The sequence below is a fragment of the Mesitornis unicolor genome, unplaced genomic scaffold, assembly GCF_000695765.1.
Source record: "Mesitornis unicolor isolate BGI_N332 unplaced genomic scaffold, ASM69576v1 scaffold13132, whole genome shotgun sequence".
In the NCBI taxonomy this organism is placed as follows: domain Eukaryota; kingdom Metazoa; phylum Chordata; class Aves; order Mesitornithiformes; family Mesitornithidae; genus Mesitornis; species Mesitornis unicolor.
In genome coordinates this window covers 25,016-39,612 of record NW_010167194.1, presented here as the reverse complement: position 1 = coordinate 39,612, position 14,597 = coordinate 25,016, and the positions used below count along the sequence as shown (strand labels likewise).

At 44.8% G+C, this 14,597-nt stretch overlaps 1 protein-coding gene across 1 annotated transcript in view; it reads left to right on the top strand.

Annotated features, from left to right (window-relative positions):
* Positions 1 to 14,597, top strand: part of FARP2 (FERM, RhoGEF and pleckstrin domain protein 2) — a 66,341-nt gene that overhangs the window by 49,866 nt on the left and 1,878 nt on the right. Inside the window, exons 15-24 of the mRNA XM_010178612.1 lie at positions 4,789 to 4,878; positions 5,445 to 5,578; positions 6,160 to 6,241; positions 6,818 to 7,055; positions 7,867 to 7,997; positions 8,805 to 8,873; positions 9,212 to 9,301; positions 10,001 to 10,083; positions 11,497 to 11,615; positions 12,299 to 12,462. Coding sequence (XP_010176914.1) covers positions 4,789 to 4,878; positions 5,445 to 5,578; positions 6,160 to 6,241; positions 6,818 to 7,055; positions 7,867 to 7,997; positions 8,805 to 8,873; positions 9,212 to 9,301; positions 10,001 to 10,083; positions 11,497 to 11,615; positions 12,299 to 12,462 — 1,200 coding nt within the window. The remainder of the gene's footprint in view (positions 1 to 4,788; positions 4,879 to 5,444; positions 5,579 to 6,159; positions 6,242 to 6,817; positions 7,056 to 7,866; positions 7,998 to 8,804; positions 8,874 to 9,211; positions 9,302 to 10,000; positions 10,084 to 11,496; positions 11,616 to 12,298; positions 12,463 to 14,597) is intronic.

Sequence of the window (14,597 nt, the reverse complement as noted above, 5' to 3'; positions counted from 1 at the left end):
AGGACACTGCGTTTCTCCTGGTAAGACGAAGTCCACTGAACAGCACACTTCTGTGGCCATTTTTCCACAAGCTGCTTTGCTCCCGTTGCCTTGCTGGCTTGCATAGCAGCCAGCTTTGTTGTCTCTTTGGTACTTGAGAAGGATCCAGTACCTTCCTTCCATGACAGTGCAAGGAAGGCTCCATTGCCCAAACTCAGTTCCTTATCAAGTCAATGGCCACGCTCTAATCTATAGATTTAATCTCTACATTTCTTTGAGTGTAATCTCAAAGGAGAAACCACCTTGTGTGCTCTTTACTCCTGCTTTTCTGCTTGCCCATCCAATGTTCAGGTTGCTTACCTCTGTCAGAAGGCAAGCAGGTCATGAGCCCATGCTGTTTGCTGTCTTCACCCTGTCTTTCGGTACTTCTTGGTGCCAGCAGATGCAAGCTTGCTCACTCCTTTTTCATCTCAGTGGATGATCTGAAGATCTCTGCACTGTGTCCTGACTGTCAGCCGCTCAGGGAACATAGAGAAATCTCACCCCGAGCAAAGGTGCCACTCTGGATTTAGTGCTTCCGGAGCTCACTTCTCCCCGTGCTTGCTCCTGAACGCTAAGGGACCTCTCTGAGATCTGCTGGGCTCTCCGCAGAGCCAAGTGCTGCACCATGAGAGACACAAGCAGCTCTCGGCAGGATAGCCCTGCAGGCACTCTTCTTCTGGAGACCACCAGTAACCAAGCCAGAGATGCGCTGCTGTTAAGAACCACCCGTGGTGTGGACGTGGTCTGAGTTAAGTGCTTGCAAGAGAGAGGAAGGTTTAACCAGTAACTGGGAGCTGAGACTTTTCAGCCTCCCTATTTCATTTAGACTTTCTGAGGTAGTTTATAGCTTTGATAGATCACCCTACTGTTAGTTTCCAGTATGTTTTATTTTTAAATACTTCCTCTCATTTATTCTTAGAGCAGGCACAGCACAGCCTGGAAATAATGAGCAGCATCTGTGTTATCCGTCCTAAACACGGAAGCCCAGTCCTTTCTGCCTCATTCTAAGTCTGATATTTCAGCAGCTTGAGTTCTCATTTTTTAATTCATAAAAGTGAGAACCCTGAAAGGGAACTTTTTTGTCGTACTTGGTCTTAGGCTTGATCAGCTTCTGAGACTTCCAAGGCTTTGATGTCTATGCAGAGGCAGTATTTTAAGTGAAACAAAGCCAGATGGAAACCAATGTTAAATTAGTTAGATTTCACTGCACTTTTACAGCTTTATTGTGCAAGAAAAATGTAGTCTTCCAATATCTCTATTACTATAGAGCTCTGATTCTATGGGTACTGATGCTGCTGAAATTCCACCTGGTTAATCGGGGCATTTGTATGTGAACTCTTCAGCTCTTGCAGTTTATGCTTCCCATGCAGTGTTTTTCTTTCATTTCACTGACAGATTTCTCCCCATTCCTTTTCCACTGGAGGTTGGCTGTAGCAACCCACTTAAACTGCGTGTAGAAGCTGGGCTTTTTGTTGTGAGTTCTTTGGTATGTTCCCCCCACCCAGAGTTACTTTTAACACTGCTGACGCTCGATCTTTGTAGTGAAAAGATAAGCATTTTTGTGTATGTGGAATTATTATTTAATTTTTCATTTCCAGACTTGAGAGCTTTGTGACAGTGTGATCTAGGTGCAAGGCAGGCAGGAAAGTCTTTCTTAGTCTCACAGTCCTTATAAAGCTCAGATTTAAGCTCTTCACTCACACGAGCTGGTGTTGCTGGTATCTAGTGAGGGTTTGAAGATTTCCTGATGTGATTGTGTGCACATAATGCGGTGAAACACGCGTTTATCCAAGTAGGGATATTTGCCTTGATGCCTGCCGTGGTTTAGGGCTGGGCTGTCCGCTGAATGATGGACAGACGTTCTCTGTGAACCCCTCTCCCCTCCCCAGAAGGGGAAGAGAAAAGAGAATAAGGGAGAAGGACTTACGGGTTAGAAAAGAAAACTAACAAGTTTAATGAAGCAATAACATTAATACTACAGGATAATAATGTAATTAGGAAAATAATGAAATATATACTAATGTATAAAAAAAAATATAAAATCTTCCCCCAGTGATGATTATGTCACCAGAGGCTCTGTGGGGCAGGACACTGGAGAAGTCCCAGACCAGACCCAGCAGCAGGTGGGAGCAGGATTCAGGAACTGGATTCAAGAATGCACGAATAGGGATTGAAGGCAGATGAAGCAGCAGAGTTCTGCTCAGATATCAGCCGTGGCAGAAGCAGTGAAGAAAATAAAAAAAGAGCATGGAAGGGTCTTGACCCTCGTGATCCTTCAGTTTTATACCGAGTGTGGCCTATGTGGGATGACATACCTTGTTGGTCAGTTTTGGGTCGTTTGTCCTGCCTTCTCCTCTCCACAGGTTTGACACCCCAATATGGCACCCATGATGTAGCAGTGGCCTTGGTCTCCATAGGCACAAGTATAAGCAAGAGCTCTATTTACATACCATACCTAATAGTAACTATAAACATCAAGCGCTGTCACTTGTAGAAATGAACACTGTCTGGAAAAACATGCTCTTAGTTTCAGAAAGTACAGTCACTTAGAAGAGACTTCACTGAAGAAGTAAAATCACTGAATAGAGAATTAGTTCTGTTTAGCTCAAAGCAGGACAATGCCTGCTGTGGTTGTAGGTCTTTGTAGGCAGACTGCGTCCTCAGAGAGTTTTGTGTTTATATTTTTCAGACATAAGTTGATTTTGTTTCCTCTTGCGGTGCCTGAGCAGTAATGAAGGTGTTGGGCAGGGCTGTGAGAGCTGGATCACTTTTTGGTGCTTCTGGTATGGGGTCTGCTGCCAGGACTCAGCACAGGGAATTCAGTTAGGACTGATGTAAGACCAAAAAAAGATAAAATTAAGGACAGTAAATTTGAGCAGGGAGCAATTTGGAGAGCGACAAGAACTTCAGAGTGTGAACAGGAAGTGATGATACAGTGAGGAGGGAGAAAGGAAGAGAAGATGCTTGGGAAATGGAGGGCATCCTCTGTGCCTCAGGCTGGCACTCAGTGAGCAGGGCAATGAAATAGCAACCTGCAGAATTCCCAAAGGTGACAAAAAATGTTATCCACGCAGGTGATGGAAAGTGAGGTTGCGGGCATGGTGTGTTTGCACTTGCCTTTGTGCTCTGTAAGTTTTTAAGGAAGAAACAATCCCGAAAAATATTTCTGAGAGTGGGGAAAAAGCACTGGAGCGAGGATTGAAGTGCAGGGTGTGAACTGGGGCTGGGCAGGATCCCTGCCAAAGCTCTCAGGGATGTACTTGATTTGTGGTGCACATCGCTTGTGGGTAACTCGTGAAGCAGCTCTTGAAATAGGTGTGAGATGGTGGCGGAGAGGTGATGCTGAGGAAAGGGATGAAGGCAGTGGATGCACGTGTTGGGCGGGGGGTTGCAGGACAGGCGTGTGGCACAGGATGAAGCTGGTGAGAGAAGAGCTGTGTCACCTTGGGCTCCAGGGATGTCAGAAAAATGATGCCCTAACCTTTGGGAAGAGGCTGTTGGAAACGGGCACCCACTGAGGTTCAACAGGTTGTGGAGGGTTTATGAGGCTGCAGTCAGGGAAATCAACCCAAGAAAAAAAATCAGAAATACCAAGATTCAGTAGGATGTTCCCTGACACCACGTACCTGAGGTAGATACGTTAAAGTGAAGAGGCTGGCTCTGGAGGGAACAGAAGGAAGCATGTCCAGGCACCTCCTCTGGTACCCCCAGGAAGGGGGCTGATGGGTGGAACCACAGTAACAAGCATAAAATAACCTGAAAAAGGGATAGAGAGTTTCTCAGAATTAATTATTTGTGGATGCACACCTGTATTCTGTGTGGCCAAGGTGGGCTCAATAGATTTATGACTGAGCAACCAGGAAAACATCTCCTCCATGAGTAGTATTGAGTTGGAGGATTTGGAAGCACTGAGTAGCTGAAAGGCATCTCAAAGCATCTCTCAAAAGAAAATTACTTTTTAACTTGGTACATACAGGGAGAAGGGAGAAGTTTTCAAAGCTGTGTTACCCTCGGGAGGGGCAGAGATGGAAGCCAAATTTTGATGTAGCTCAAGTGTTTCATTTATTTTCACCAGGTGAGGATTTAGCAGAAAACTGCAGCACGGCATAGTGAGCAAAGGAGGCAAAGCAGCATCTTAGCTTGAAATGTGACTCGTTCCTTAATATTACTTACATGATTTTTAATAATGCATGTTTTCAGGCCAACTCTGATATTGGTTCACTGCAGCTGCAGAAAATCTTGTATTCACCATCTTGTTCCTTTGTGCTTCCATGTCCATTCTGTCTTCTCTTTTCTTTAAATAGCAGCCCTGGAGCAACCATGCAGGCAACAACTGACGTAGTTTGATTTTTTTGCTGTTTTCTTAACTAATTTAAATGATCTTTAAAGGATTTGAGTAATAGCTGTAAGCAGAGGTAGAGTAGTTTTGGAAAAGGACTGTATTGTGAATCTGCTGTACTCCGTTTGGTTAGAGAAGTGTTTAAAACAGGAAATTTGGAATAACTGTTTTCATATTTATGTGAAGTGTTCGTTTCATTTTGAAATGGACGTTCATGTAACTGACATAATTTTTTAAGAATCTTCAAATAGAAGTAGTATTTGATAGGAAAGTCAGTATTTGAGAATCCAATGCTGAGTACAGAGATGCCCTGCAGTAATCAGCTGCTCCACCTGCACACAGCAAGGGGGAATGCTGGTAAGGTTTGAGCTTGTGCTTAGCAATAAATCAAGGATTTCTATTTTAATATTTATTGTGTATTCTTTCAGCGCTATCCAGCCGACAAGGCATACTTCATAGCAAAGGAGATTCTTGCTACAGAACGGACATATTTAAAGGACCTGGAAGTTATTACGGTGGTAAGGGTTTTTAACTTGCTTCAGTGCTTTTCATTTTCTTAACAAATCTTTAATTTTTAATTTGGAAAAAACTCAGAATTTCTTCCAGGTGACTAAAAAAGGAAGTCCTATGATAAAGCACAGTCCATGAGCCAGGGGCTGTTACCTTCCTTGCTCTGTAGGCCCTCATGTGGGACAGCAGATATCTTCTCTGGACTTCTGTCCTTAGCTCCCATAGCTCCATCACATTGAGTCCTTGTTTGGAGGACAGCTTGAATTTCCAGCTCCTTTTCCTTAAGGTCAGCTGTGGCAGCTGCTGGGTAATTGACCGTAATGGGAACTGTTACCGTGCTTGTGCCCAGAACCGATAATAAGCCTTGTGTTTGCAATGTTTGCCAAGGAAAAAAAATGACATCATTTTGTCTTTCCCGGATTACATCTTCTCTGAGTTTGTCTTCTTCCTCCCTCCTGTGTCGGTGTGCACACACTTTCTCTTCCCTCAGTGCTGCAGGAGCAGAAGTTTTTGTGCTAGCAATTAATTTCTTAAATAGAGAAACTTTGTCATATTTTATGATTTTTTCCGGCAGTGGTTTCGCAGTGCAGTCATCAAGGAGAACGCGATGCCGGAGGGCCTGATGACACTACTCTTCTCCAACATAGACCCAATTTATGAGTTTCATCGAGGCTTTCTGAAAGAGATTGAGCAAAGGCTGTCGCTCTGGTAAGCGTTCATAGTGCAGCACGTAAGCAACAAGCGGAGGAACATTTTCCTGTGTCCTCACATCATAACTGGACTTGATCTATATTTGCTCTGATATTTCTGCATAAATAGAATCAAGGAAAAAGGCTTTTAATAAATTACAGTTTAAAAAAGTTACTAAATACATTTTGCTAAGCCCATTTTTCAATGACGTTTATTATTATTATATGGCACTTATTCAGAGGTCTGAGAGGTTAAACTCCTAAGTGGACTTCCACACACATGAATTTCTGTTCCTTTCTCAGATTTCTAAGCATGGCTTTGTATTTTTTATTTTCTGCAGCTTCATATTTACTGTACCAAATTTTTAACCCAAACAGTGAAATGGGAATGTCAGGTGGATAAAAATGGATAGAGGAGGCATTAATGTTAGTACCGCTTCCCTGGATTTTACTAAAGCAGTTCTTAAAATACACAGATACCAGGGAAGCATCTCTTAAAGATTGTCTTAAAGTACAGGGGAAGGTAGAGTGAGAAAATGGAAATTTCTTGACCTCCCATGTACTGTGCCTTCTTATGTCATCTCTTTATGTGTGTTTCAGGGAAGGAAAAACCAATGCTCACGTTAAAGGAGATTATCAGCGCATTGGAGATGTCATGCTCAGGAACATGCGTACTCTAAAGGTAGATAAAGGATTTAAAATAATGGACTCTTGGAGATGCTGATTCAGTTTTTCATTTCGTATTTCCACTAAACTTGAAGTGACTTGCAAACAATTATTGTTGATAAACAAATTAAAAAGAAAACATAATAAAATATTTACAGCAAGGCTTTATACAACTGTTGCTTATTTAACCACCTACACTTTAGTTAACCACTTCTGCTGTGAGGAAAGGTTGGTTGGTTGTTGGTTATTCAGCAGAAGACAAAAATTATTTCATTAGCTTCACCATTTCTTCTGTATTTGCACAACTTAAGCTCTCTCCTACGGAGACACTTTTATAAAGTTGTTTAATTCAAAAATATGAAATTTTTAACTGCAGAGTAGCATCTTCTGAAATGAAGTCACCTTGATTTGGCGTAGAATGCCTTCATGGGACAGTTATGCTTGTGCTGTGCAGTATATGCCATCTTGGATTGTATAACCATGGCCAGAGACAAAAGTAGAGAGGAGATTAAATGCTTTTTCTTATTCACTGTGAAATCTCTTAGACTCTTTTCCTGTGATCCAAGTAATTTTTTTTGGTGTGATTCAACAGGAGTTTACCAGTTACCTGCAGAAGCACGACGAGGTCCTGACGGAACTGGAGAAAGCAACTAAACGCCTCAAGAAGCTGGAAATGGTGTATAAGGAGTTTGAGCTGCAGAAGGTTTGCTACCTGCCCCTCAACACCTTTCTGCTCAAACCCATCCAGAGGCTGATGCACTACAAGCTCATCCTGGGGAGGCTCTGCAAGCACTACACAGCCGAGCACCGGGACTTTGCCGACTGCCGGAGTGAGTGAGCGCTCAGCCCCACATGTGTGAGGCGGGAACCTATTCCCGTGTACATACAAAATTTAAAACAAAAAAAATTAGCTTATGTTTGAAAAATACCTTTGGTTTACTTTAAGGTTGTTGGTACCAGGTTTCACTGCTCTCCTGCTGTGCTCTGGTGCAGGGCTCTGAAAATGGCCTTAACTGCTAGTTTGGAAAATGCAAAAGATAACTTAGATGTAGACTGTTCTCCTTGCATAGGACGAATGCTTTTCCTGGCATTCCAGAAAGTCTTTTTCTTATGGGAATCTTGATGGATCTTGATGTTTCAGCCAAAGCTGGAAAATTAGTCCTTGTTCTCTTTTTTTTAGTGAGGAAAAAAGTATGTTTTTTAGGAACTCTTTGTAATTTCTAAGTAAAAATATGACCAAAAATAATTGCTTTATTATGTCAAAAGCTCACATAGTAAATTCCATTCATTTATAAAGTGATCTTTGGCAGAAAGAGTTGGCATTTATTTATTAATTTACTTTTGGCTACATGTTAAATACATTTTATGTGTGCAAAATCTGAGATACCAAATAATCTTCAGAAGCATAGGAAGCACTCTGAAGTTGCTTGCTAGCCTCCATTTTGCCCCTAGGTAGCCATAAAATGTGCTTTAAGAGGTTGGCAGTTGGACCAGATGGTCATTGTAGGTCCCTTCCAACTGAACTACTCTTTTCTGTTCTAAATCTGGCTCTAAACTTCAGATTTGATTTTCCAGGGATAAAATCGGTGGCCTGGGTTTGTCTGCTCTGTGCTGATCCCCTCAGTGCTGTTTTCCTTACAGATGCGCTGAAGGAGGTGACAGAAATGACATCGCAGCTGCAGCACAGCCTCATCCGCCTGGAGAACTTCCAGAAGCTGACAGAGCTGCAGCACGACTTGATTGGGATCGATAATCTCACGGCACCCGGCCGGGTATGTACCTTGGCTTCACTTTTTAGAGCCTTTATTGGTTTTATTGCTGAGGAAGTGCCTTTCAACCACATATTTGCCATCGCTGCCTCTCTGTTTTATGGAATGGCTGTATAGGCTTTGTGTAGTTGTCTTCATGGATTTCCCATGGAGGTCGTTCATGGAGATCTTGGTGAAGTCCTAGGGAATAGATCAAAAATGCTTCTGCTTAGACTCTGGCTCCAGTTTGGTGTTTCCAGTAGAGCAGGTACTGGGTACGCTGGGGTACAGTTGTGTTTGGGAAGTGGTACATCGTGTACTTGGTAATCCACTACCAGCTCTGCATGGGTCTGTCTGATGCGATCTCTGGACTGAGACCGCACGGAGGGCGTAGCGATGGCGAAAGCCACGGCACTGGGCGAAACTGATATCAGTGACCCTGCTTTTCTAGGAGTTTGTTTAGTTCCTGCTTGGTTTTTGTTTCTTTGTTTTTGATAGATATACGGGGCATAAGTACAGGAGCACCGCATATGCTTTTGGGATGCTATGGCAATCACTGCGGTGGGATGTAAGTGAATAGGTGACCCACAGGGACTCTGCTCCTTTTCCTTCTCTTGCTTCATTGATTTTAACGCTGGCTGCAGCAAGGAGCTGATTCCTGTTAGAAACCAGAAGGAAAGGTGTCATTTGGCGCTTAACTAATCTGTTAGCGGTCATTGCTGGGCACCAATCAACATCTGTGTACTCTGGGATGGAAAACGGAATCATTAAATTCAAATTCTGGGTTTGGGAAAGATCAAGCTTTGCCTAACTTTCTCTTTTCTGCTACAGGAGTTTATCCGGGAAGGTTGCTTGTATAAGCTCACTAAGAAGGGTTTGCAGCAGCGGATGTTCTTTCTGGTGGGTGTTGCTTCTGGTTTTCCTGAACCCCAAGTCTTCAAGATAAAGTTGTCATAAAAGTGTGTTTTCATGTGCTTGTGATGAAAATCAGCTCTGAGGGCTTTTAGGTAGAGCGTGGCTGTGACAGTACTGTCTGTCCAGCTTGTTTCCTTAGCGGCAGGTGGTTTTAACAGAATTTTTAAATTAATTGCCTCTCCTGTAAACAAACAAAAGAGTGAAAAGTGGCGTTTTTTCCTGCATCTACAGTGCCTTTAAAACAACAGACTTTTAAAAATATGTAAAAAAAATACTTGGCCCTACCTTCAGAATATTGACTGTATTTGTTCTGCCTCTTCCAGTTCTCAGATATGTTGCTGTACACAAGCAAAGGGGTTACAGGGACAAACCAATTCAAAATCCACGGACACCTTCCCCTGCATGGCATGTTGGTAAGTGGTTCCACGGTGCCTCACCACAGTGAGGAGAGGACTTTGCCTTAAGCAGGTTGAGGCGTTTCTTCAGGGCACAGGGATCAAAGCTGCGAGCTGCTCCCAGGCCAGTGGCAGCAGCCTGCGGTGCTGCTGGTGGTGGCCTGGACCTTCATGTGCCCCAGACAGAGACTCATCTGTGGGTGATGGGCTTCTTCCTTCCATCACATTAGCAAAACAGCCAGAGCCCGACCTTTTGAGTATTCATTTTCATGCTGCTGTGAGAGGCTGATCTGGACACGTGGATTTGTCCTGGTGTTTTTTCCCCATGAGCGCGTGTAGGCGTGCAGTCAGCCCTCCCGCCTCCCCTCTGCTAACGGGACTGTTCTTTCTGTGTTTGATTTGCAGCTGATAGTGCTCGACCCACCGGTAAGTAATGACCTCAGTCCTGCTCTGAACCCTCCTTTTCTTGCCCCACTGGATGTGGTGCTGTGCTGCTAGAGACGTGGCGGTAGAAACGCACAATATAGGTTATTGTATAGAGCCAAAATAGAGTCCAAGTAGGTGGCATTCATAACGGAGTAGCTGTTCTGCACTTACTGCAACTGGGTTGTAATCCTTTTGGTTGTGACTCAAATTCCCAGCCAGCCGAGGAGGACGGTTTCAGGGTTTATCAGTCACCCTGAGTAGTGATGAGAAAAACCTCTTCTTTTTCTGCAGGTGGAGGAGAGTGAGAACGAATGGGCTGTCCCGCACTGCTTCACCATCTATTCGGCACAAAAAACCATCGTGGTGGCAGCAAGGTAATGCTGCTTTTCCTCAGTTGCCTCTAGGTTCGCTAGATACCTTCTTCAAAGAGTTACTGATCGTAGAATCATTAAGGCTGGAAAAGACCTCTAAGGTCATCACATCCAACCATCAAATCGATCGATTGTGTGGGTTTCATGTGTCCTCTGGAAAGCACAACTTCAAACCAAACACAGGATGCTTCCCAACTCCTTTATCAGCGTTGTGTATGGTGAAGGAGTGGTTTATCTCACCAGGAAACACCCAGCAGCACCAGTAACATTGTCCTCGTATCAGTTTCCGGTTTGCTGAGTTGCCAGCGTCGTCCTTTAAACAACTGCTGTAAAGCAGGAGACTAAAGAAAATCTAAACATACAAATATTTTAGAGACCTAAAAAATAATTAAAATCCAGAATGTGCAATTGGATGTAAGGAGGGGAGGTTCCTGTATGGATCTCGTGGAGGAAGCTGGGAAGGGAGAGGAAAAATTAAAGGCTGATTTGGAGAGAAAACAAATCCCTTTTCAGTGACTTGTCTCTGTGCAGTGAGTTTGGTGTCTTTTTTTACTTTATACCTGAAATACACCTAGGATGTCTACTACACCTCTTCTCTCAGGATCAGCTTAGGGAGATATTGTCCCTCTGCAGGTTCCCCAAAAGGCAGCAGCAGTTGAGTACGGTAAGAATGCAGGGCGGGAGCACTAAATCTTAACCTTAAATGTGTAGGGTTTTTTACTGTTTGAAAAATAACCATTACTTGAATATTTGTAAATCAGATGTGTAGTGGCACAGGAACCAATACTTTTCGGTATGCAGATGTATTCAGCAAGCAAAACTTTTAAGTCCAGCCTAACACCTGAAAATTCCCATTTGTTTTAAGGATCAATTGTTTCTCAGCAGCTGTGAATCAAGAAGTGCATGAAAGGTTCTTAAATTGGGAAAAAGAAATATAATTTTTACCTTGTCAGAACTCAGAAATAGTTCAAGGGTTGTTTTAAAGAAATGCCACGGCCGTGTGGCCACATGTAAAAGCAAATCTCATGCTGTTGCATCCCTGTGGCTGTAGATACACAGATGTGACCTGTAAAGCTCTCACCCTGTAATCCTGGCATGAGCCACGTAACCCCGAATGGAGACTGGGGGGTGGAAGAAGTCCTCATCTTCCTGCACGCTGTGTTTCACCTGCCTCAGAGGGAAGGTGAATCCTGTATCCCCTTTAAAAGATGAGCTGTCTTTCAGGTTGCCTTCTACTTGACAAAAATAATTTCCACTATGGTCATACCACCCATCTCCAAAATGCTTTGTATTTATTTAATGAAAGGGACTGCTGCTTGTATTGGGCAGTGACCTGTGCCTTCCCTCAGCAAACCAGTGCTCTGTAACAAATCTGGGCTGGGGTGGTGGTCTCCATCCACGCCGTTTGTCTTGCAGCACCCGCTTGGAGATGGGGAAGTGGATGGAAGACCTAAACGTGGCGATTGAAATGGCCAAGAAATCTACAGAGAAATCTGACATGCTACTGGAGAACTCAGTGTGCAATCGCTCCAACAGTAAGTGGGGTTTCCTGCCTTCTTAAAAAGCATCACTTCTCATGTCTTTTTCATTTTGCCTTATTGTGGATTTGATGACATAAATGGAATATTTTTATAATTCATATGGTAATGGAGAGTTATAGTGCTTTTATTGTGTTTTAATCAAAAGAAATTTGCTTATTCTCCTACACCCATGTTCCTTGTAGCTTTAAATGCAGCAGAGATACTCCAGTGGCAGAATTGTTATTTTATAAGGTCCTTATTCAACTCTTACACATGGTTAAATTGAGAAAAACATATGTATTTTCTTGTCCAGAAATTTGGTGTCTTTGGAGACCAGCAAGTTTTTTTAATAGCTCAGCATTCTTGTGCCTGTCTCTGCTGGTGTTACGGATGTACTGAAATACAGCTCTTCTTCCTCTTCCTCACTAAGATATCCTCACTAGGAATCGGCTGATGAAGTGTGGGGATTTTTGTTTGTTTTACACGGTATTGGGTCACTTACCCCAAGCAGAGCTGAGTAATGAAAGCCAAAATGGTCTCCTCTAAGCGGCCTTTAGGAGCTGTGTAACAAATTCAAGTCGAGGTATTTTAAAACTGGACCATTGCAAGAGAAAACGGTTTTTCTCAGAAATCCCTGCTTCTCTTGCTCTTTATATTGCACACTTTTCTTAAACCGCTGCTGAATTCTCCTCCCCCAGGATCCTCTGACGAGGTCTCTCTAGAGCAGGAGTCCGAAGATGACATACACTCTTCTCGTAGCTCCTTGGACAGGCAGAGCCACCACCGTGCCAACACAACCATGCACGTGTGCTGGTACCGCAACACCAGCGTCTCCATGACGGACCACAGTGTGGCTGTCGAGGTACCCGCAGGGCGCAGCTCTCCCGTCTCACTCTGTCCGTCCTGGCTCACTCAGCCTCCACTCCATCTCCCATTTTGCCTTCGCAGCATCTCCGGGAGAGCGCGGGCCGCGGAGAGGCCGCTGCATGCTCACTCCTCTTGGTGCATGTCTGTGTGTTGGCACACACGCGCTCCGCTTTCCTTCCAGCAGGGCTTTGCTTCGGCAAAGGCGCCGGAGGAGGGAACTTGTAAAAGAAACCCAGGATATCTGAGGCCTGAATTGTTCCTTTGGGGGTCAGCAGCCTTGCTGGAGGATTTCACCTGTCCGTGATACTTTCCTGTAGAGATTGAGTCTGCTGTGCTGAGCTCTGGTTAGATACTGTCTGTTTAGACAGTTCTAGGTTACTCACCTAGAATTAAGAGTGCTTAAAGTTCAGCGTGGATCTGGCTCCTCTGCCTGTCCCTCGCTGGCAGCAAGTGTTAGGAAGGGCCATTTTATAGCAGTGTCACATTATGCTGAACAGAGATTTATTCTGTGCCTGCGGAGCTGCTGCTGGCCTTGGGTCTTACCGCTCAGCAGCACTGGTGGTGTGTTTTGGTGCTGAATCCTGCAGATTTAGGTGGCAGTTTGGCAAGGTCAGTTGGGTAGGACAGCTTGCTTGTGGCTGGTGTGCTATGGAAGACTTCCAAAAGTGGGAAGGACCCTAAATACCATGAAGAGAGAGAGGAGATCATGAACTGGACAAACAGCAGTGGGGGTGGGTGCTGCGTCCATGTATTTGTACCTCCCGACCTTCCCTGCCCTGCTGTTAAGGCACCTTTTGTTTCATGGAAGGAGTTACGAGTTGGGCAGTGAAGCTCCTGGGTTTTTGTGCTGTAAAGACCTCATCAATCAGCTCAGTAAAGCAAGTCCTGGAGGTGTTGCCTTGGCTTTGGGTCCAGAGGTTGGACACTTCAGCTGGGAAAGACAGGGGTTTCTATGGGAGGGCCGAGCCTTCCTTTCCCTGCTGATGCCCTTGGGAGAGGCTCTTTCTTGCTGTTCTGTACCCGAAAAGTGAGACCACCCTGCGGAGGCTCTGGGATTTAACATGTGTGTTCCTGCAGCTCCATCTCGCTTTCATCTGCTCCATGTACTAACACCATCATTTTTTTCACGATCCGTTTTCCTTTAACAGCCGCCTTTCTCGCATCACTTCTCTTATCCTAACGATCTGTTTTTCTCTTTCTCTCCCCCTTTTCTCTGCTCAGTTTTCTGCTCTCTTGCTGTTTCTCCAGAGCTTCCTCCTCGCTATTTGCTGGGCCAGACCCAACGGCCCAACACAATCACCCATGTTTGTTGGTACCGGAACCAGAGCCTATCCCTGTCTGATTACCTGTGCATGATCCAGGTAAAAACGCCTCTCAAGTTCTGCACTGGTGGGGAGGAGCCATGGGATGCCAAGGAAAATGTACTGCTGCTCGCTCCGTAACTGCCCAGCGAGCCCCCGCAGGAGGATGCCCCAGCCAGTGGCAGAGCTGTAACATCGCCACGTGGATACAGGATTTCCTCCTGTTTCTGCTTCCCAAAATGGTTCTCTGTGCAAATCTGCTGCGTATTCAGGCTTTTTCTCTAATTACAAAACCCATTTGCTGTCATCCCGTGCCATAGGTTTCCTTACCCCGCCACACAAGCGCTGGGTGACTCTGACTCCAAGGCGGCCGTGCTCAGCTTCCCCGCAGCCTGCTTGCCACGCTGGGCTTGGCTTCGCGTAGCTGCACGTGGAGCTCGTCCACAACTCTGGCACCCTCTGTTTCCTCTTCTGCTTTATTTCCCTTCTCACACAGGGCGTGCTACGTGAGTTTTGGGCACGTAAAAAAGGGGAGGCTGAAGGATTGAGCGCCTTCATGGCTGTCACTGTTCCCCTGACTGGCTGCAGAGGAGAGCGGTTGCTGGAGGGACGAGTCAGTGCAGCACCCAATCACTAATTTGTTGATAAGAGGATAGTTTTGAATTAGCAGACTCAAGATACAAAGTCAGGTGGTCACCGTGTGAAATATCTGGGGGGCGTTTCACAACACGAGAGCAAGGGCAGGAGAGGTTATGGCAGCAGCCTTAAGCTTGGTATCTGCGGCAGCTGTCATCTTTTTCTGAAGGACCTTGGGCTCACGGTGGCTCTC